At 48.0% G+C, this 23,586-nt stretch overlaps 1 protein-coding gene across 20 annotated transcripts in view; it reads left to right on the forward strand.

Annotated features, from left to right (window-relative positions):
* Positions 1–23,586, forward strand: part of HSPG2 (heparan sulfate proteoglycan 2) — a gene marked incomplete at its 3' end in the record, with an annotated part of 222,752 nt that overhangs the window by 159,370 nt on the left and 39,796 nt on the right. For all 20 annotated transcript variants that reach the window (XM_077455956.1, XM_077455958.1, XM_077455973.1 and 17 more), the window contains 11 exon segments: positions 3,332–3,424; positions 3,845–3,925; positions 4,033–4,263; positions 6,282–6,395; positions 6,738–6,865; positions 8,082–8,168; positions 8,584–8,642; positions 8,749–8,916; positions 10,805–10,915; positions 14,136–14,239; positions 17,808–17,988. In XM_077455956.1, coding sequence (XP_077312082.1) covers positions 3,332–3,424; positions 3,845–3,925; positions 4,033–4,263; positions 6,282–6,395; positions 6,738–6,865; positions 8,082–8,168; positions 8,584–8,642; positions 8,749–8,916; positions 10,805–10,915; positions 14,136–14,239; positions 17,808–17,988 — 1,357 coding nt within the window.

Genomic DNA, 23,586 nt, shown 5'->3' on the forward strand with positions numbered 1-23,586 from the left:
ACTATAGGTGAACCGGCCCTCAGCCATTGGGAGACTGGCCCATGCCCATTGGTGAACTGGTCCTTGCTGGTAGGCTGGTCCTCACCCATTGGTGAACTGGTCCTCACCCACTGATGAACTGGTCCTTGCTGGTAGGCTCGTCCTCACCCACTGATGAACTGGTCCTCACCTAGAAGTGAATTGGCCCAAACTTTTTGGTCAAATGGTCCTAAGCCACAGATGGATTGATCCTCCACTGTTGGTCCTCTCTCATTGGTGGACTGGTCCTCTCTCATTGGTGGACTGGCCCACACCAATGAGTGACCTGGTTGTTCCTATAGATACTTTCTCTGGTAGCCATTGTTTCCCAGTCAGTTCCACAGCGCCATTTGTAATATTGAAATGGATAAGAACTACAATCTAGTTCTTGGTTATCTGCTGCTGTTTCTAATTATAAAGTATAAATGTGCAGCACATTAGAAGTAAACACTCTCTGAGACACGTTCAGCTCGGTTACTTCTAAATACTGATTTATTGGTGGGCGGTGTTGATATTTTATACAGAAAGATACGTCATTGTTATGTCAGTCTAATTGGTACATCTCATTGATTGAAATACAAGAGAAATGGAGAAACTTGATGCTTGAAGTTTGGTTGAAGCTGGTTCCCTTATCTCATATGCATTCTTCTAACGCGGGGGATGTAGGGTGTAGACACCATCTTTAATTCCAAACAGGGAGCCAATCTGTATACTACATAATAAGTAAGGAACATGTATACACATAAGCAAATAGACATTTTCTGATTATCATTATGTACATTACATTCCTTCACAATATATCCAGTTAGAATTCTCTTCTTCTGTCCAGATAACAAAATACTGAAATAATCAGCTAGGATTTGACTGAAGTACGTGGAGATAGTATACAGTATATACAGCTGTAATCACAGAGACACGTTATAGTATACAGAAAGTCACAATAAACAAAATATGATCTCTTCTTTAGATGTGTATTTGTTATCATAGAGTTCAGGTACAAGTCAGTCCAATGTAGTGGATGGCGGCACTACCAAGATCATCAGACCACGTCCACCCAGACAATGGAAGTACAGAGAAGGGGGAGGCACTTTGGGACACCCAGGGCCACTGATAAAGCAATATCAGTTCAAAAGGGGGGCCCAGAAACCTGCCGAGGAGGGCTGGCTGTACTGCCTTACTACAGACGCTGATCCTCCAGTTCCTCCCTCTGCAGTGCTGCCAGCTTCTCCTCCCCTCCCTCCCACTGGCTGCACTGCAGGGGGATCATTTCTAGGATCTCTGCCCCCATCCCCCCACTGTCCAGGCCCCCTGTGTGCCCCTTTCCTCCGCAGCGCTGCCAACTTCCCTCCTCTCCCACTGGCTACTGCGGGCACACAGGGGTTTTGATTTAGGGTGGGGAGTGGGGGAAGGGGACAGTAAATATGAATGAACAGAGTGAGTGATTGGCGCTGATTGCTCCTGTGTCTATTCATCGCTGAAGCATAGTAAACTGTATGCATTCATAAATGTGTTTCCTATGCTTTGGTTTGTGAATGAACAGGAAGCCTCTGAGTGCTTCCTATTCATTCATCAGTGCAGCTGAGGCTGTAGAGAAAGGGACTGATGAATCTCTGTCCTCTGTCCATTTCTCTGTCTCCAATGTGAGATGTCAGGGGAATGCTTAGACCCCTGCTACTTCACCAAAGCCCCCCATACAGGGCAGTAACAAATGTAAAATAAATTAATAAAAAATATAATTCAAAAAAATAAATGAAGAACTCGTTTACATGAGCTTTGCTCTCTGCAATGTGATGTTATGCTTCACAGCCATGGCATGTCTACAACCCTAGCCACTGCCTTTGTTGCCAAAGGTGGTAGCGGTTGGTGGGCCGTAAAAGTGCAGCTCAACTATGGGGTTTTTCCTCCTAAACCTGGCTGGAGTTGGGGGTCCCGGGGCCCCTGTCATGCAGCCTTTACAGAGCCCCGTGCTTCTCTAGCAGCAGCCCAGAATACACCCGACTGCACGTTCTACCCCCTCCCAGGGAAGCCAGGCACCTGCCCATTGGCTCATACAAATCTGGCACCTGCCCATTGGCTCATACAAATCTGGCACCTGCCCATTGGCTCATACAAATCTGGCACCTGCCCATTGGCTCATACAAATCTGGCACCTGCCCATTGGCTCATACAAATCTGGCACCTGCCCATTGGCTCATACAAATCTGGCACCTGCCCATTGGCTAATACAAATTTGGTACCTGCCCATTGGCTCATACAAATCTTGCTCCATCCCATTGGCTCATACAAATCTGGCACCTGCCCATTGGCTCATACAAATCTGGCACCTGCCCATTGGCTCATACAAATCTGGCACCTGCCCATTGGCTCATACAAATCTGGCACCTGCCCATTGGCTAATACAAATTTGGTACCTGCCCATTGGCTCATACAAATCTTGCTCCATCCCATTGGCTCATACAAATCTGGCACCTGCCCATTGGCTCATACAAATCTGGCACCTGCCCATTGGCTAATACAAATTTGGTACCTGCCCATTGGCTCATACAAATCTTGCTCCATCCCATTGGCTCATACAAATCTGGTACCTGCCCATTGGCTTATACAAATGTGGTGCCTGCCCATTGGCTCATACAAATCTGGCACCTGCCCATTGGCTTATACAAATCTGGTACCTGCCCATTGGCTCATACAAATCTGGCACCTGCCCATTGGCTCATACAAATTTGGTACCTGCCCATAGGCTTATAGAAATCTGGTACCTGCCCATTGGCTCATACAAATCTTGCTCCTGCCCATTGGCTCATACAAATCTGGTACCTGCCTATTGGCTCATACAAATCTTGCTCCTGCCCATTGGCTTATACAAATCTGGTACCTGCCCATTGGCTCATACAAATCTGGTACCTGCACATTGGCTCATACAAATCTTGCTCCTGTGTATTGGCTCATACAAATCTGGTACCTGCCCATTGACTCATACTAATCTGGTACCTGCCCATTGGCTTATACAAATTTGGTACCTGCCCATTCTGTTTTCTCTTCTTATAGCCACCTACTTGCTGCCTGCATTCATTTCATGTTACACCCGCCTTCCTGGAGTCTCCGTGCCGAATGTTCATACCTCTGAAAGCTGATATTGGAGCCTAAATGTATATAAATATAAAATCTGTACACACACCAACATAAACAGTGATTTATGGTATTTAAGGGTATGCTGGTGCTTGTAGTTCCACAGCAGAAGGTTGTATCCAGATGTTCTGTAAGTTTTGCTCCATTATCTTTCGCAGATAATGATGTTATTTTCATATTTCAGGTGGCGTCATATGGTGGCACGCTGCGCTACACGCTCAGTTACACGGCCGGAACTCGTGGCTCTCCGCTGCCTGATGCAGATGTTCAGATCACGGTATGATAAGCCTGCGATCCGTGGTGGGTGAGAGATATGTGTCCGCCCGAAGGGTGACAGTACCCGGGATTCGTGCCAAAGACTGAGCACAGTGACGGCTTTCTATAGATGTCCAGGGTGGATTTTCCTTCAAGAGTTTTGTCACTTTCTTAAAAATGATAGAATTGCTTATTTTGCACCAACATCACCAGATATAAATGATCCTAAAAATAAAAGTACAGAGTACATCCAACCATAAATCGGGATTTGTAATACTATCTGGGGCCAATCTGGGGCTGGCTCTGCCCGTGGAGGGATGTCCTCAGAAAAGCCTCTTGATAGATTGGCACCATTGTGGTTGGCCACATTTCTCCGGGTGGGGAAGGTTCATCTCAATGGAGACCCAACTAAATATTAAACAACGTTCCTTCTGCCCCGCAGGGTAATGACATCACGCTGGTTGCCTACCAGACCGAGCTGCGTCCTCGTGAGACCAAGACCTTTGAGATCGCCTTCCGAGAGGTGAGGGACTTGGCTTCTCTGTGGTTTATCCCAGGCATGAAGGAAATCCAAGGAGTCCGCATGTTCCCCACTTGGTCCTCTAACATTTCTCTATCATCTCCCATCAGAGTCAGTGGAAGCGTCCGGATGGGCAGCAGGCTACCCGCGAACATCTGATGATGGCTCTGGCTGATCTCGATGAAGTTCTTATCCGAGCCTCGTATTCCACAGACATGTTATCCTCCAGTATCACCGGTGTAATCATGGAGACGGCTGGACCAGCTTACACCAGGCTGCCGCAGGCTTTGGAGGTGGAGGAATGCCGCTGTCCTCTTGGATACAAAGGGCTGTCCTGCCAGGTGAGATGGGTTGGGTTTGGTCTGAATGTTTCCTGAATGTTTTGTACATTTTAGTCCTTTTTGTCTCACATTGGCAGTGCCTGGCTTCCATATATACTGTTATATTTTACTATATATACCAATCATCTGTGCTATAGTCGGAGCTTTTCCATAAATAAATGTTCCTTCTTGTGTCTTGAGGGTCCTCACTTCCATGCCAACATTCTGAGACATTCCTTGTCCTGTACTTTCCCCATCTTCCCAAAGGACCACAAGGACCAATGATAATCATCTATACTGCCAAGTACTGGTACTTATGGCCTCCTGCTGGTAGCTGGCACTAGGCCATGCCATGTCCACACATTCCGAACCCTGGAAAAAATTGCCTGTCTCACCTGACCTCTTATCCATCACTCCAGGACATGGTTTCTCAACCATTATTCCATTGAACTCTAGGGTTCCTCTAGAACAGAGGTCCCCAAATTTCCTAAACATGGGGTCAGTTTACTGTCCTTCAGTCATTAGGGGGCCGAATTGTGGCCAGTGGGAGTAGAAACATCTCCGGCATCAGCTTTAGTAAATTATGTCCCACCATTGATTTCAGAGGGAGGAATAGTGCCCCATTGATGGTATCAGTGCGAGGATTAGCGCCCCATCATTGGTGTCAGTAGGAGAAATAGTGCCTCATTGATGGTGTCACTGGGAGGAATGGTGCCCCATCATTGATTTCACAGGAAAGAATAGTGTCCTATCATTGGTGTCAGTTAGAGAAAAAGTGCCCCATCATTGAGGTCAGTTCGAGGGATAGTGCCCCATCATTGATGTCAGAGGGATATTTTTCCATCATTGAGGTCAGTTCGAGGGATAGTGCCCCATCATTGATGTCAGAGGGATATTTTTCCATCATTGAGGTCAGTTCGAGGGATAGTGCCCCGTCATTGGTGTCAGAGGGATAATTCCCCATCATTGGTGTCAGTTAGAGGGGCTAGTGCCCCATCATTGAGGTCAGTTCGAGGGCTAATGCCCCATCGTTGAGGTCAGTTTGAGGGATAGTGCTCCATCATTGGTGTCAGTTAAAGGAATAGTTCCCCATCATTGGTGTCAGTTAGAGAGATAGTTCCCCATCATTGGTGTCAGAGGGATAGTGCCCTATTGATATCATCAGTGGGGGGAATAGTGCCCCATCTTTGAGGTCAGTTACAGGAATAGTGCCCCATCATTGGTGTCAGTTAGAGAGATAGTGCCCCATCATTGGTGTCAGTTAGAGAGATAGTGCCCCACCATTGGTGTCAGTTAGAGGGATAGTGCCCCATCATTGGTGTCAGTTAGAGGGATAGTGCCCCATCATTGGTGTCAGTTAGAGGGATAGTGCCCCATCATTGGTGTCAGTTAGAGGGATAGTGCCCCATCATTGGTGTCAGTTAGAGGGATAGTGCCCCATCATTGGTGTCAGTTAGAGGGATAGTTCCCCATTGATATTGTCAGTGGGAAATGTAGTGCCCTATCATAGGGGAAAAATATAGCCCCATCATTGGTGTCACTGAGAGAAATGGTGCCCCATCATTGGTGTCCATTGTAGGAATAGTGCACCAAGAGCCAAATAAAAGCAAACAAAGAGCCGCATCCAGCCCCTGGCCATAGTTTGGAGACCACTGCTCTGGAGGTTGGTAGGGCTTCCTTGAGCGATGAGCGATTTCTGCCTCTCAGATAAGTTCCCACTGACACCATTAATCTCTTTAGCTCTCTGTAAGGGGGGAATTCTTTCCAAAGACCACAAGGACCGTTCTTCCCACTGACCATCACACTAATGTATCATGAGTTGTAGATATAGTCATTTTTAGCAGGGGGTTCCCTGACACCGGTAAGTTATTTCCGGGGTTCTTCTGTGTAGAAAAGGTTGAGTGATTTTGCTCCAGGATGTTCATTTCCCTCTTCTCTCCAATTTTAGTGGCTCTCGATTGATGGCCGTTGGGCTTCCACCTGCTGGTATGCCTATGGTAATATTTCCTAGTGGGGTAACCACTTTCTTTCTGTGGCAGGACTGCGCCCCTGGATACACTCGTACCGGAGGAGGTCTGTACCTTGGACACTGTGAGCCCTGTGACTGCAATGGTCACTCGGAGACCTGTCACCCGGAGACCGGCGCCTGTACGGTGAGCGTGTGATCGATTATCGTAGTATCCAGACTCTGGCCTGGACTTCATTTACACCCCTAATTATCTTATAGCAGCTCCCGGTGTTTGTTGTGTCCATGTCCCCACCAAACGGTGTGCACCCAATAGATCCATGGTCTCCCGAACACACAACCTCATTCATTAAAATGTCTGTATTCTTCACAGCGGCCAATCAGACTCCACCTTTATCCTGTGGTTGTAGTTATTTGTCAGCCATTACAACCCCCGTTGAGTTCATGTTCCACCTCCACGCCAGTCCCCCTTTGCTCCATTGTGAATTATGAAATGTTTTTACCAGTTTGATGTTTCCGGTGACTTTAGAACTGTCTACATAACACGGCCGGCGAGTTCTGCGACAAGTGCGAGCCCGGCTTCTACGGCGACGCCACGGCCGGAACTCCCGAGGACTGCCAACCTTGTGCGTGCCCACTGAGCGAACCGGAGAACCAGTAAGTGTCCTCCATTTATGGCAGAGACTTACCTGCTGTGGTGTACACTGCGAGAAAATCAATCACAGGAAACCGACTTGTTGCTCAATCCTTACCCATCACCTTTATTATTATAGTTGTATGTTGTGTTAGATTTCTATGTTTTGTTCTCTCTGCCCCCTTGTCTCCATGTCGATAAAATCTTTTCTCTCTATATCCCAATAAAAAAAATCTATGGGAATAAATAAAAACAAAACACAGATGCCCTACCTGTACCTAGAACCTCCTCCACCAAAACCCCCAAATACCCCCAGGGGAATGGCATGTACACCCCCCCCCCCCCACAATGCACAGCTTGGATCCCATCATGTAGGAGGAGGAGGACTTTTTCAGAAGTTTCTAGATATTCCAGTGATGGATCCTACTGCTGGGTAGTCAGGCAAAAACAGGGGAAGACCTCTTTATTGTGGGGAGAAGGGGGCTATCCTGCAGTTAGAGGATGAAACAAGACCAGAGGAAGACCCCGTAAGGTACCTTATGGTGGAGATGCTAGGGTATCTTGCTGATGGGAAGTGGGGCAGAGACAGAAGACCCCTTTACGGTACTTTCTGATGGGAAAGGTGGTGTATCCTACTGGTGGGGGGTGAGGCTGAGACAGAAGACCCCTTTACAGTACCTTCTGGTGGAGGAGGTAGGGTATTTTGCTGGTAGAGGGTAGGGCAGAGATAGGAAAGACCCCTTTACAGTACCTTCTGATGGAGGAGGTGGGGTATCTTGCTGGTAGAGGGTGAGGCAGAGACAGGAGAAGACCCCTTTACAGTACTTTCTGGTGGGGGAAATGGGGTATCCTGCTGGTGGGGGGTGAGGCAGAGACAGGAGAAGACCCCTTTATGGTACCTTCTGATGGAGGAGGTGGGGTATCCTACTGGTGGGGAGCAAGGGACAGCCAGTAGCAGACCATATGTGAAAAAGGGGGGAAAGAGGAAAACCCAATATAATACCTTCAGAAAAGAGCGGTGGGGTAGGGGGTGAGGCCGAGGCAGGAGAAGACACCATTACGGTGCCTTCCAATGAGTGCTATGCTCAGTTTGATGTTTGTTTTTCATACACATTCATATTATGTAGTTTAAAAAGAATAATGTAAAATAATGATTGAGGTCTGGAGATAATGAACTCAGTCTTTGCTGCCATATAATTCAATACTCATATCTTGATTTCCCCCCGTGATTTCTTTTAGGTTTTCAAAGACGTGTGAGACTGTGGGTACAGGTGGGTACCGCTGCACGGCCTGCCCTCCAGGGTACACGGGGCAGTACTGTGAGAGGTAAGTGTTATTCACTTCTCGTCATAGTGTTATCAGTCAATAATGGGAAGGCTTGTTGTGTGCTGAGGTAGGTCATTCCGGTTACCTCCAAGTGTTGGCCTCAGATAGGACATACCTAGGGTAGTCCATAAATGAAGCCTCATACTTTGTTCCCAGTATGGATGTTTCTAGATGCAGTAATGATCCTCTACACATTATATATCATTAGTATCAGAATGTCAGGAATGGTAGAAGTGGAATCTCCAGGGCGGGGGGCCGTTCCTTCTGGGTTAGGGTTGGATATGTATTCCGGATGGGGGTTTGTGTCACATCAGTGTTCCTGGGACAGCTCCAGGAATGGATATATATATATATGGGATATCTCAGTATAGATGTTTGTCTCACACTTTGTGTCCTTTGTCCCCCCTCATAACAGATGTGCTCCTGGCTACACGGGGAGCCCCAACATCCGAGGACAGAAATGTCTCCCTGATGGTCAGTTCCCATCATTTTCCTTCATGATTGTTATACTGACCCTGGAAGATCTGAAATGCGATTCTTGTGTGATGGGTGACACCCCCCCCCCCCTTGTGTCTTTCAGATCGAAGATCTCCCTTTATTGTCAGAATTTATCCCGATAAAAAGACGGCTGCGGCGGGTGAGAAGGTGACCCTGCGCTGTCAGGGCAGCGGAGATCCTCCTTTTTACTACTTCTGGACACGTGAAGATGGGCGACCCATTCCCAGCAACTCCCAACTAATAGACAGAGGTGAGAGACTGCCGGTGTCCCCGAACACCCGGGATAACTGTCCCCCCAATGAAATGAGATAGAAAAGCTCTTTTATGGTACCCGACTGATGTCTCCTTTTAGCCAAGGCCAAGAATGTGAGAGGAAAGGAAAATGGCAGCACATGGGTCAGTTTGTAATTAGCAAAGGAAGTGTATATATGGGCACAGCCCATTCCATGGGTACAAAACAATCCTGGTAGGCAGACACGTCACAATATACAGCAACAGGGTCGGCTTTTTTTAACATTCCACGCAGTTGGCTAGAGAGAGATCACTTTTAGGCAGTTCATCAGAGAGAGATTACGTTGACTTACTTGAACAGAGAAGGGTCACTTCGACTCAGTTGGCCAGAGAGGGATCACTTTGATGCAGTTATCCAGAGAGGGATCACTTTGATGCAGTTGTCCAGAGAGGGATCACTTTGGCGCAGTTGTCCAGAGAGGGATCATTTTTATGCAGTTGTCCAGAGAGGGATCACTTTGGCGCAGTTGTCCAGAGAGGGATTACTTTGGCGCAGTTGTCCAGAGAGGGATCACTTTGATGCAGTTGTCCAGAGAGGGATCACTTTGATGCAGTTGTCCAGAGAGGGATCACTTTGATGCAGTTGGCCAGAGAGGGATCGCTTTGATGCAGTTGTCCAGCAAGGGATCACTTTGATGCAGTTGGCCAGAGAGGGATCACTTTGATGCAGTTGTCCAGCAAGGGATCACTTTGATGCAGTTGGCCAGCTAGAGATCACTTTGATGCAGTTGGCCAGAGAGGGATCGCTTTGATGCAGTTGTCCAGCAAGGGATCACTTTGATGCAGTTGGCCAGAGAGGGATCACTTTGGCGCAGTTGTCCAGAGAGGGATCATTTTGATGCAGTTGTCCAGAGAGGGATCAGTTTGATGCAGTTGTCCAGAGAGGGATCACTTTTATGCAGTTGTCCAGCAAGGGATCACTTTGATGCAGTTGGCCAGAGAGGGATCACTTTGATGCAGTTGGCCAGTGAGGGATCACTTTGGCGCAGTTGTCCGGCGAGGGATCACTTTGGCGCAGTTGTCCAGCGAGGGATCACTTTGGCGCAGTTGTCCAGAGAGGGATCACTTTGGCGCAGTTGTCCAGAGAGGGATCACTTTGATGCAGTTGGCCAGCGAGGGATCACTTTGATGCAGTTGTCCAGCGAGGGATCACTTTGGCGCAGTTGTCCAGAGAGGGATCATTTTGATGCAGTTGTCCAGAGAGGGATCAGTTTGATGCAGTTGTCCAGAGAGGGATCACTTTGATGCAGTTGTCCAGCGAGGGATCACTTTGGCGCAGTTGTCCAGAGAGGGATCAGTTTGATACAGTTGGCCAGCGAGGGATCACTTTGATTCAGTTGTCCAGAGAGGGATCACTTTGGCGCAGTTGTCCAGCGAGGGATCACTTTGGCGCAGTTGTCCAGAGAGGGATCACTTTGATGCAGTTGGCCAGAGAGGGATCACTTTGGCGCAGTTGTTCAGCGAGGGATCACTTTGGCGCAGTTGTCCAGCGAGGGATCATTTTGATGCAGTTGTCCAGCTTGAATATTTATTGCAATATATGTGAACCAAGAATCCCTGTATTTAGGCGTTTGCTAGGGTTAGGTAAGAGTGTATAGCAGAGTGCCGATAGTTCAGTCTTCAGTGATTTTGGCCTCTACATTTAGTGAGATCAGAGGTGCCCCATGCAGACATTGGAAATGTAGTTGAGGATCTGGGTGGCCATTGTATGTTGCTATCAGCAGGGTGGAGACTTGCGCAGTGCTGAAATACGAGGCTGCAGAGAGTGTGGAGTGTGTGCCTCTTGTGATGTTTGTAGATCATCTCCTGAATCCGTTAACCTGTGTGTGTCTCTGGTCCTATTTCAGGAGAAAGCTTACATTTCCCCAGCGTTCAGCCTTCGGATTCCGGCGTCTATATCTGTACCTGCCGCAACTACCAATTCGCCAACACCAGCCGGGCGGAGATCATTGTACAAGGTGAATGTTCTCGGGTGACTGTGTTTGGGGGAACTGTTGTAGGGGAGAGTAATGAGAAGAGGCCTGCACACCTATAGAGAGAGGAGGAACCAGGAGGAATACAATCCATGTAACACCAGAAGAAGGAATGGGGTCATACCCAATCCCCATCATCTGCATACAGCACCTGGATTCTTCAAGTGGAACTCCAGTCTCTGGTTTTCCTTGTCTTAGCCGGATTGGGGAAAGGTTAGAAGCTCCGTAGGCTGTGTGTCCCTGCTGGGGAGATTTCCCGGCTTTCCTCTCCGAGGAACGACACATGGCAATAGAAATCTCAGCAAGAACAGCAATAAAAACCTGACCTATGCTCTTACCCCACCCCCACTTCATTCAAAAAATTTGGGGTGAAGGCCTACAATTACTTGTAGACTGGGAAGGGGTCCTTTGCTGTGTAACTGAGAAGAGTAAGTAGGCATAGTAGGGTGCAGAGGGCTGCCGAGTCATATATACTGTATACAAGGTGATCGATGTGCTCTATAATATATGCACATTGGGTTGTTGGGTGCCTCAGTCCTGGTAATCTTTTGGTTTGCTGTATTTTTGGGGATGTGAGGACTGGACCCCTATAGAAGTCTTTTTACCCCACAGGAACCCTTGGAATATTTTTTTGATCAATAGTAATGATCCGATGCACCATGAGCGAGATGCCTCCATCCATAAATACAATACACTAAAGAATACATTGGTCATGGGACTTTATATGAGGCAAATCGCAATAGTAGATATAGAAGTATATTTATTGTATGATAACAAATTCCATATTTCAGTGATTTGAGTAAAATTCCAAACATATACAAAATAAAAATACCTAAAAAGCTGATCCATAATAAATAAGATGTAACCATCTAAATTCATCATATTCCCAATATCAGCATACATAATGTTATTAAATAGATGGAAATACATGATAACCTAGCATATGGTGACCAAAAAGATTCTTGACATCCTAAAACTCTACGCGTTTCATGGATCCCTGTCCACTTCATCAGGAGTAGAAGAGATTATCTAAAAAGGTAAAAAAAAATAAAAAAAATGCCTGAATAATAATACCTTTATAGTAAGTGAATAACTCCCCAAAAAGGGAAAGAGGGAGATAAAAAGAAAGGGGATTAAATTGGGAATATAGCCTCATTATTTACAGGTCAGTTTACAAAGATTACCCCATCAGCCATGGAGCGGGGGATGCAAAGGGAACATCTATCCCGGGGACTGTGGCAGAGTTATGCCCTGTACACACAGTCGGAAATTCCGATGGAAAAGGTCCGATCGGATTATATTGTCGGAAAATCCGATCGTGTGTTTGGGCTCTAGCGGACTTTTTCCGTCAGGAAAAAAATTCGAGAGCAGGACCTCAAATTTTTCGCCAACAAAATCCGAGCGGACTTTTTCCGATCGTTTGTAGACAATTCCGATCGGACAAAGTGCCACGCATGCTCAGATTAAATTAGACCAATGCTATTGGCTACTAGCCGCAACGTAGTCCCGTCGCAACTAACGAACGTCATCACGTTTCCGAACGATCGGATTTTCCGTCAACTTTGTCCGAACGTGTGTATGCAACACCAGTTTCGGACAAAATCCGTCTGAAAAAATGCGACGGATTTTGTTGCCGGAAAAAATGCGACGGATTTTGTTGTCGGAAAAAATGCGACGGATTTTGTTGTCGGAAAAAATCAGACGGATTTTGTCGTCGGAATGTCCGACCGTGTGTACGGGGGGCTAACCCAACCAGGCCATAAGACAAATGGAGGGACCCAATTTCCATGACGAATGAATCAAGGAATTGTAAAAATTGATAATGGCACCTCTAGCCAGTATCGGTCTGTAAAAAAAAAATATATATATATATATTGGATATAGGACGTCTAAATGCACATGATACAAAATATATGTGACCAAAAAAAGCGGCAAAAAAGGTGGGGAAGGGGACTGTCCTTATAGAGAATTGTGCCCTGTCTCTTTAAGCACAGTCCCCTTCCTCGCCTTTTTTGCCGCTTTTTTTGGTCACATATATTTTGTATCATGTGTGACAAGTGGGGTTGTCTCCAGGGCTGTGCAGACACCATCAGTCAGGCCAGTCACAGCTCAAGGAGCCTCTTGGCAACCTCTGGAGGGGCCCCGGAGTTCCATGATTGAAAGGCTTCTCTATAGTGACATCCAGAACCCTCTTTTTGCTTCCATTGCCTATGTTTTAGGATTGAACATTTTGGTGCTGCTTTGTCACGTTTTTGGGGCTGTGCTCGATATGTGCAAAGAAAGATCGCACAAATGCATAAAAGTATAACATTTATTAAAAGTAATAACAGATACAGATAAAGTTAAAGAAAATGTAACAAGAATACTTAACTAAAGATGCTGTTTCACCACGGAGTCCCCCATGAAGGCGTGGCCCGGTAAGCAGGCCAGACGCTTGCATGATATATGACGCAACGCTGGACACGGGACTGAAATCTGACCAGCTTTGGCTGTGCTAATATAGAACTTGGATGTAAGGAAAAGACCAACTCCCCATGTAAGCAACAATATGACCTTCCAAGGAGGCCCGTTCCTGAAGGACAGAGGGCTGACTTGTCCATGGAGTCAGCTAAACGTTCCCAGAACAACCAAAATATTAGAAGCTTTATTAGATATTTGTGAGGCCAACCTTAATAAGGAATATGAAATAAGCATGATCCCTATCAAGCACATAGGACACCGAAGAGTTGAGTGGTGGGCCCTGATTGTATGAAGGTTTATCCTTGTATATAATTTGTGTAAATTGGAGTCTGTGGAATATTCCAGAATGATGTCATAAATATATGAATGGTAACTTGTGCAGAGAAATGTCAGTCCTATACCTAACCCATACTTTGTATTACGCTGCCGTCTCCCGGGACTCTTCTCCACCTGCAGGATATTGAGGTTTGTCTGATTTCCATCTCCAGTATCCCACAAACTGCTCTGTTACATTGTATCCTCTGTATATGTATTATGTATCCCCTAAACCCTGAACCCCCCCCCTCCCCCATTATCTCTTCACTGTCATGTCTCAGCCATTCTTTCTATATAATCCCCCCCACATCAGCAGAACTCAGGGAGACTCCCTGAGGGCCCCACCCTGCCTGGAGCTGTAATGGGTAGTGATCTCTGTGGTTGTTGAGATCTGTGGATCTGAAATGTGGAAATATTCTCATTCTTACAGCAGGCTCCCACACCAGACCCATCACCGTCACCGTGGAGGAGCAGCGGGTTCAGAGCGTACGCCAGGGATCTGACGTCACCTTCATATGCACCGCAAAGAGTGTGGTGAGTGCCATGGGGCGCATTGAATGTTTAGTTCAGGCTTTCTCAACCTTTTAACCCTAGAGCAGTGATGGCGAACCTTGGCACCCCAGATGCTTCGAAAACTACATTTCCCATGATGCTCCAGTACACTTCAGAGTGCATTAACATCATGGGAAATGTAGTTCCAAAACATCTGGGGTGCCAAGGTTAGCCATCACTGCCCTAGAGGAACCCCAAAAATAATTTTTAGGTCTCGAGGAACCCTTACTAAAACCAATTCAACAGGGCTTAATAGAACAACGCCCCTTATACTGGTGGTCAATAGGAAGAATGTTCCCCTTAAAATGGTGCTCAGAATTCCACCCTTAAAGACAGATAAAAAGTGATTTGGTGTTGTGCTGTTGGCTTTGCTATGTGGTGCTGAACCTTGAACTCTGTAGGCACCATCAAATAGGTGGTTCATCAGCCACAGCTCAAGGAATGCCTAGCAACCTCTGGAGGAACCCCTAGCAACCTCTGGAGGAACCCCTAGCAACCTCTGGAGGAACCCCTAGCAAACCTCTGGAGGAACCCCTAGCAAACCTCTGGAGGAACCCCTAGCAAACCTCTGGAGGAACCCCTAGCAACCTCTGGAGAAACCCCTAGCAACCTCTGAAGGAACCCCTAGCAAACCTCTGGAGGAACCCCTAGCAAACCTCTGGAGGAACCCCTAGCAAACCTCTGGAGGAACCCCTAGCAACCTCTGGAGGAACCCCTAGCAAACCTCTGGAGGAACCCCTAGCAAACCTCTGGAGGAACCCCTAGCAACCTCTGGAGGAACCCCTAGCAAACCTCTGGAGGAACCCCTAGAAACCTCTGGAAGAACCCCTAGCAACCTCTGGAAGAACCCCTAGCAACCTCTGGAGGAACCCCTAGAAAACCTCTGGAAGAACCCCTAACAACCTCTGGAAGAACCCCTAGCAACCTCTGGAGGAACCCCTAGAAAACCTCTGGAAGAACCCCTAGCAACCTCTGGAGGAACCCCTAGCAACCTCTGGAAGAACCCCTAGCAACCTCTGGAGGAACCCTAGTTGAGAATGGCTGGTTTAGTTTAACAGCTTAGTTTCCGGAAGGTTTAACCCATTCTTGGCCAGGGCAGGTTTAACATTTTGTAGATGTAAGTATGTGTCACGTTTCCCCCCCCCCCTTTTTTCGTTTTCAGCATTTTAATGATAAAATGTACCAAACACAGGACAACGCCATTACACGGTCCAGGGTGATGGGGGAATAAAAGTGCCACATAATGGATCAGGATTAGACAATTCAGTGTATGATGCTGCTGGTCTTATAAAGGCTTTTTATAGGGCCAGTGTAAAGCCCATACCTTCCAGCAGGGGTCCTGGGGAAGAGCTCAGGCTCCATATATTTCACATTGGAAGGCCATGTCTATCAGTCCGGGGGGGAGGGGGTAACACTTCAGCTGTAAAAATAACTTTTCTGTATACCGTGAGCTATTTATACCACCCTGAATCTATTGGATTTCTAAAAAAAAGGACAATTTTGTTTGTACTGATCAGAATTTTTTGTACCAATAAAAACGAAAGTTCCTATAACTACAAGGTGAAGGGTTTGTAATAATGTACGGGAGCAAAGGAAATGTCATGTTTGTCAAAAAAAAAAGTGACATTCATTTGTGATCAAAGTAAATTTGGAGGAACATTTTGTTCTTAATGAGCTTTAATATGACCAAGAGCCTGTGATCACATGACCAATAACCACCCTGATTGGTTCCAGCCATCACTGTGGGCGTCAGCTGTCTATCTGCACCAATATTGGTAGACTCAAGTGTCCAATTAGGAGGCCCCATCCAAATAATCAGCAACTAATATATCTGACCTACCAGAGAAGCGTGGGGGGGGGGGGGGTCATGGTGTGAGAAGGGGTTAGGATCATCAAAACTTTTTTTACATCCAGCGAGAGGCTGAGATCAGAGGTGAGAGGCTGAGGCCAGAGGTGAGAGGCTGAGATCAGAGATGAGAGGCTGAGATCAGAGGTGAGAGGCTGAGGCCAGAGGTGAGAGGCTGAGGCCAGAGGTGAGAGGCTGAGATCAGAGGTGAGAGGCTGAGATCAGAGGTGAGAGGCTGAGATCAGAGGTGAGAGGCTGAGATCAGAGGTGAGAGGCTGAGATCAGAGGCGAGAGGCTGAGATCAGAGGCGAGAGGCTGAGATCAGAGGCGAGAGGCTGAGATCAGAGGCGAGAGGCTGAGATCAGAGGCGAGAGGCTGAGATCAGAGGCGAGAGGCTGAGATCAGAGGCGAGAGGCTGAGATCAGAGGCGAGAGGCTGAGTTCAGAGGTGAGAGGCTGAGATCAGAGGTGAGAGGCTGAGATCAGAGGTGAGAGGCTGAGATCAGAGGTGAGAGGCTGAGATCAGAGGTGAGAGGCTGAGATCAGAGGTGAGAGGCTGAGTTCAGAGGCGAGAGGCTGAGATCAGAGGCGAGAGGCTGAGATCAGAGGCGAGAGGCTGAGATCAGAGGCGAGAGGCTGAGATCAGAGGCGAGAGGCTGAGATCAGAGGCGAGAGGCTGAGTTCAGAGGCGAGAGGCTGAGTTCAGAGGGGAGAGGCTGAGATTAGAGGTGAGAGGCTGAGATCAGAGGTGAGAGGCTGAGATCAGAGGTGAGAGGCTGAGATCAGAGGTGAGAGGCTGAGATCAGAGGTGAGAGGCTGAGATCAGAGGCGAGAGGCTGAGTTCAGAGGCGAGAGGCTGAGTTCAGAGGCGAGAGGCTGAGTTCAGAGGGGAGAGGCTGAGATCAGAGGCGAGAGGCTGAGATCAGAGGCGAGAGGCTGAGTTCAGAGGGGAGAGGCTGAGATTAGAGGTGAGAGGCTGAGATCAGAGGTGAGAGGCTGAGATCAGAGGTGAGAGGCTGAGATCAGAGGTGAGAGGCTGAGATCAGAGGCGAGAGGCTGAGTTCAGAGGCGAGAGGCTGAGTTCAGAGGCGAGAGGCTGAGTTCAGAGGGGAGAGGCTGAGATCAGAGGCGAGAGGCTGAGATCTGAGGCGAGAGGCTGAGATCAGAGGCGAGAGGCTGAGATCTGAGGCGAGAGGCTGAGATCAGAGGCGAGAGGCTGAGATCAGAGGCGAGAGGCTGAGATCAGAGGCGAGAGGCTGAGATCTGAGGCGAGAGGCTGAGATCAGAGGCGAGAGGCTGAGATCAGAGGCGAGAGGCTGAGATCAGAGGCGAGAGGCTGAGATCAGAGGCGAGAGATCAAGGTCCAGAGGTGGAATGCTGAGATCAGGGGTCAGACAATAGAGATCAGGGGTCTAAGACGAGAGGCTAGAAATTAGAGGCTAGAGATCAGTGGCCAGAGACAAGAGGCTGGGATAAGAGGCCTGAGGTTAGAGAAAAGAGGCTGGGATAAGAGGCCTGAGGCTAGGGACCAGAGGTGAGAGGCTAGAAATTAGAGGCCGGAGGTAAAAGGCTGAGATCGGGGGTCAGACCCTAGAGACGAGAGGCTGAGATCAAAGGCTAGAGACCTACCTGTAGGTATCTGTGGCCTTTCCTGTAAATCTTGTGTTATCCATAACCAACCATTGTTCTCCTCTCTCTCCTCCAGTCTCCAGCCTACACATTGGTGTGGACCCGTCAGCCTAATGGAAAGCTCCCAGAGAGAGCGATGGACTTTAACGGGATCCTGACCATCCGTAATGCGCAGCCTGAGGACGCCGGCATTTACATCTGCACCGGCTCCAACATGTTTGACATGGACGAGGGCAATGCGACACTCCATGTTCAAGGTTGGTGAAAGAGTCACCATTAGACCCCTCCATCCTCCACCTCACTTGCATGGTGCTAAATCTCCTCCACTCTCATTCCTGCTTGCATGTCCAGTGGCTGATCTCCCCAGCGTCTCTCCTAGGCTTTCCTTGGGTTCTAGGCTTTGGTTGGCACCATTCTCTGTGGAAGTTCCTCCAGGTCGTGTGCCGTAACCCCAAAGATGTGTTTGCATGCTGGAATGCCCTCCTCCATGACTTCTGTCTGTCTCTTCACCCTTCAACTTATCTAATCAAGACTCTCCCTTAATCTGATTGGACGCTTATGCTGCCTGGGCCCGCCCCACCTGTGATATCATATGATTTCAGACAGCCAATAAAAACCATTCGGCTTTCCACCGCTGGCAGATCCCTCCCTCTCCATCACACACTTGCCTTCATTGCTTTTGTGCACTCAGCTTCTGTCTACTTATTCCAGTTATGGAAGCCGCCACCCCCCGAGCAGTGACCACCAATGTGCTTTTCTTTTATATCTCTTACATGCAAAATGTTGTCCATGATTTTCAATAAATGAGAACTGAACACCAACTGTCCATGTGCTAAGTGGCAGATTCTGATCAATACACAGCTTTGTGTGACTTTTCATGCCAGGTATAGAAAGTGAGGGGGGCAGATAGCGAATTCAGGAACCAGTCACACCTAGGAGCCATGCGTTTGTTTTTTGTTTTTTATATTAAAATCATGGAATGTGTTTTCCATTAGACTGCATAGAAGAGTATGGCCTGAGCATCGGCCCACCACTAGTATTAGACTCAATAGAAGAGTATGGCCTGAGCATCGGCCCACCACTAGTATTAGACTCAATAGAAGAGTATGGCCTGAGCATCGGCCCACCACTAGTATTAGACTCAATAGAAGAGTATGGCCTGAGCATCGGCCCACCACTAGTATAAGACTGCAGTAGAAGAGTATGGCCTGACCATTGGTCCACCACTAGTATTAGATTGCAGTAGAAGAGTATGGCCTGAGCATCGGCCCACCACTAGTATTAGACTCAATAGAAGAGTATGGCCTGAGCGTTGGTCCACCACTAGTATTAGATTGCAGTAGAAGAGGGGGGCCTGAGCGTCGGCCCACCACTAGTATTAGACTGCAGTAGAAGAGTATGGCCTGACCATTGGCCCACCACTAGTATTAGACTACGGTAGAAGAGTATGGCCTGAGCATCGGCCCGCCACTAGTATTAGACTCAATAGAAGAGTATGGCCTGAGCATCGGCCCGCCACTAGTATTAGACTGCAGTAGAAGAGTATGGCCTGACCATTGGCCCACCACTAGTATTAGACTGCAGTAGAAGAGTATGGCCTGAGCATCGGCCCACCACTAGTATTAGACTCAATAGAAGAGTATGGCCTGAGCGTTGGTCCACCACTAGTATTAGATTGCAGTAGAAGAGGGGGGCCTGAGCGTCGGCCCACTACTAGTATTAGACTGCAGTAGAAGAGTATGGCCTGACCATTGGCCCACCACTAGTATTAGACTACGGTAGAAGAGTATGGCCTGAGCATCGGCCCGCCACTAGTATTAGACTCAATAGAAGAGTATGGCCTGAGCATCGGCCCACCACTAGTATTAGACTCAATAGAAGAGTATGGCCTGAGCATCGGCCCACCACTAGTATTAGACTCAATAGAAGAGTATGGCCTGAGCATCGGCCCACCACTAGTATTAGACTCAATAGAAGAGTATGGCCTGAGCATCGGCCCACCACTAGTATTAGACTCAATAGAAGAGTATGGCCTGAGCATCGGCCCACCACTAGTATAAGACTGCAGTAGAAGAGTATGGCCTGACCATTGGTCCACCACTAGTATTAGATTGCAGTAGAAGAGTATGGCCTGAGCATCGGCCCACCACTAGTATTAGACTCAATAGAAGAGTATGGCCTGAGCGTTGGTCCACCACTAGTATTAGATTGCAGTAGAAGAGGGGGGCCTGAGCGTCGGCCCACCACTAGTATTAGACTGCAGTAGAAGAGTATGGCCTGACCATTGGCCCACCACTAGTATTAGACTACGGTAGAAGAGTATGGCCTGAGCATCGGCCCGCCACTAGTATTAGACTCAATAGAAGAGTATGGCCTGAGCATCGGCCCGCCACTAGTATTAGACTGCAGTAGAAGAGTATGGCCTGACCATTGGCCCACCACTAGTATTAGACTGCAGTAGAAGAGTATGGCCTGAGCATCGGCCCACCACTAGTATTAGACTCAATAGAAGAGTATGGCCTGAGCGTTGGTCCACCACTAGTATTAGATTGCAGTAGAAGAGGGGGGCCTGAGCGTCGGCCCACTACTAGTATTAGACTGCAGTAGAAGAGTATGGCCTGACCATTGGCCCACCACTAGTATTAGACTACGGTAGAAGAGTATGGCCTGAGCATCGGCCCGCCACTAGTATTAGACTCAATAGAAGAGTATGGCCTGAGCATCGGCCCACCACTAGTATTAGACTCAATAGAAGAGTATGGCCTGAGCATCGGCCCGCCACTAGTATTAGACTCAATAGAAGAGTATGGCCTGAGCATCGGCCCACCATTAGTATTAGACTGCAGTAGAAGAGTATGGCCTGAGCGTTGGTCCACCACTAGTATTAGACTGCAGTAGAAGAGTATGGCCTGACCATTGGTCCACCACTGGTATTAGGCGATGAAGGGCCATTACATTACTGTCGAATTCTTTTGTAGGACTAATAGTGGTCGTGCCATTCAGACAACACACAAGATCTCAAAATTGTGTGAAATATTCTGATTTCTGAATGGTAGATCTCCATCTCCTGCCATACAGGTCAATGTTCTCGTGGGAGGATCAGCCGAGCACACCTGTCCTCTCGCCTTCCCTCTGTACAGTAATCATACCCAATGCTGTCTGCCCAGGACTGGGCTTTTCCTCTACATAAAAACAACTTAAATAGCATCGTTTTTCAGACTGTAACCTTTACATTTCAATAGTCCTATATCTGATAACTGGAAGACGTGGGAAAACAATAACAGAAGATACATTGGTACTGGTATATGTGACCTCTTCTGTATCTGCTGCACGGGGTCAGAGGTCACCTCCATTACTGATAGATGAAGATGAGAAACAAGTTTAGAATAGATTGTCTATTTGTAATGTGGCTACTTCAAGAGCGTTTCTTTATATGTAAATGGAGAGCTGCGATATCCCGACCATACGAGGCAGTTTATTGGTGAGAACTTGTCACTGTGGTTTTCTGTGCTATGAGTGCAGGAGGTCAGTCCAGTGTCTCCCCATGTTGGCACGCAGTGCATTCCTGGACAATCTTCTAACTACAAGGACATTGATTTCTTTTTTTAGATGGTGGGTTGCATAGTTAGATTTAAATAGACATGTCCCTCAAGCTTAACCAGTAAGTTTAACTCAATACAAGTGTGCTGTTCACTGTCTAGGCATCAAGCTATGTCCACCTGGCAGGCCTGGTGCTATGTCCACCTGGCAGGCCTGGTGCTATGTCCACCTCGCAGGCCTGGTGCTATGTCCACCTGGCAGGCCTGGTGCTATGTCCACCTGGCAGGCCTGGTGCTATGTCCACCTGGCAGGCCTGGTGCTATGTCCACCTGGCAGGCCTGGTGCTATGTCCACTTCGCCAGCGTCGTGCTATGTCTACCCCGCAAAGGTCGTGCTATGTCCACCTTGCAGGCGTCTTGCTTTGTCCAACTCGCAGGCATGATGCTATGTCCACGTCGCAGGCTTCATACTATGTTCACCGCCCAGGCACCGCGTCCACTATATATATTTTATGTTGTCTACTCTGTCTAAGTTGTATTCTGGTGTTTACAGTTCTCCTGACTTAGTCGGTTTCTCCTCTTTCTGACTTGGTGATGGTCTCTTGTACTTTCAGCCATTGTTTAAAAGCTCCACATTCTCAGGAAATCAAATTGGTTGCGTACTGCGGTGGCATAAAGATCTCCATTATAAGGTTACATTGGAGGTGTGGATGGACTTGGTCTGTGTCATGTTGTATCAGGTGGGTTGGTTAAGATGGTTTTGGCCTGTGTCATGTTAAATGGGGGACTAGGGAGGATGGCCTGGGCGTGTGTCATGTTGGATCAAGCGGGTTGGTGTGGAAGGACTTTGTCTGTGTCATGTTGTATCGGGTAGGCTGGTGAGGATGGTCGTGGCCTGTGTCATGTGTTATCAGGAGGGTTGGTGAGGATGGTCGTGGCCTGTGTCATGTGTTATCAGGAGGGTTGGTGAGGATGGTCGTGGCCTGTGTCATGTGTTATCAGGAGGGTTGGTGAGGATGGACTTGGCTTGTGTCATGTGTTATCAGGAGGGCTGGTGAGGATGGTCGTGGCCTGTGTCATGTGTTATCAGGAGGGTTGGTGAGGATGGTCGTGGCCTGTGTCATGTGTTATCAGGAGGGTTGGTGAGGATGGACTTGGCTTGTGTCATGTGTTATCAGGAGGGCTGGTGAGGATGGTCGTGGCCTGTGTCATGTGTTATCAGGAGGGTTGGTGAGGATGGTCGTGGCCTGTGTCATGTGTTATCAGGAGGGTTGGTGAGGATGGACTTGGCTTGTGTCATGTGTTATCAGGAGGGCTGGTGAGGATGGTCGTGGCCTGTGTCATGTGTTATCAGGAGGGTTGGTGAGGATGGTCGTGGCCTGTGTCATGTGTTATCAGGAGGGTTGGTGAGGATGGTCGTGGCCTGTGTCATGTGTTATCAGGAGGGCTGGTGAGGATGGACTTGGCTTGTGTCATGTTGTATCAGAAGGGTTGGTGAGGATGGTCTTGGCCTGTGTCATGTTATATCAGGCAAGTTAGCGAGGATGGTGTTGGCCTATGTCATGCTGTATCAGGCAGGTTGGTGAGAATGGTCTTAGCCCCTTTACACACGGTCGGAGATTTCCACAACCAAATCCGTCGGATTTTGCCCGTCGAATTTTGTCCGTCGGATCTTGTCCGAAACTGTTGCATACACACGGTCGGACAAAGTTGGCGAAAAATCCGATCTTTCAGAACGTGATGACGTAATTTTGTTACGATGGGACTACGTTCAGGCTAGTAGCCAATAGCTTTGATGTAGGAATTTGATCTGAGAATGCGTGGCACTTTGTCCGATCAACATTCTCTACACATGATCGGAGTATGTCCGATCGGCCCAGTTGGTCGGGAAATATTTCCAACATGTTGGAAAATTGGGTCCGACGGAGATTCCGACGGAATCAGTCCGATGCAGACCACACACAGTCGGATTATCCGACGACACGGTCCGATAGGACACATTCCGACGGATTCTCCCACCGTGTGTACAAGGGCTTAGCCTGTGTCATGTCGTATCAGGTGGGTTGGTGCGAATGGACGTGGCCTGTGTCATTTTGTATCAGGAGGGTTGGTGAGGATAGACTTGGACTGTATAATGTTGTATCGGGAGGGTTGATGTGGATGGACTTGGCCTGTGCCATGTTGTATCAGGAGGGTTGGTGAGGATGGACTTGTGTCATGTTGTATCAGGAGGGTTGGTGAGGATGGACTTGGCCTGTGCCATGTTGTATCAGGAGGGTTGGTGAGGATAGACTTGGACTGTATAATGTTGTATCG

The sequence above is a fragment of the Lithobates pipiens genome, unplaced genomic scaffold (genome assembly GCF_037356315.1).
Source record: "Lithobates pipiens isolate NorthernLeopardFrog02 unplaced genomic scaffold, aLitPip1_a1.2 Scaffold_27, whole genome shotgun sequence".
Taxonomy (NCBI): domain Eukaryota; kingdom Metazoa; phylum Chordata; class Amphibia; order Anura; family Ranidae; genus Lithobates; species Lithobates pipiens.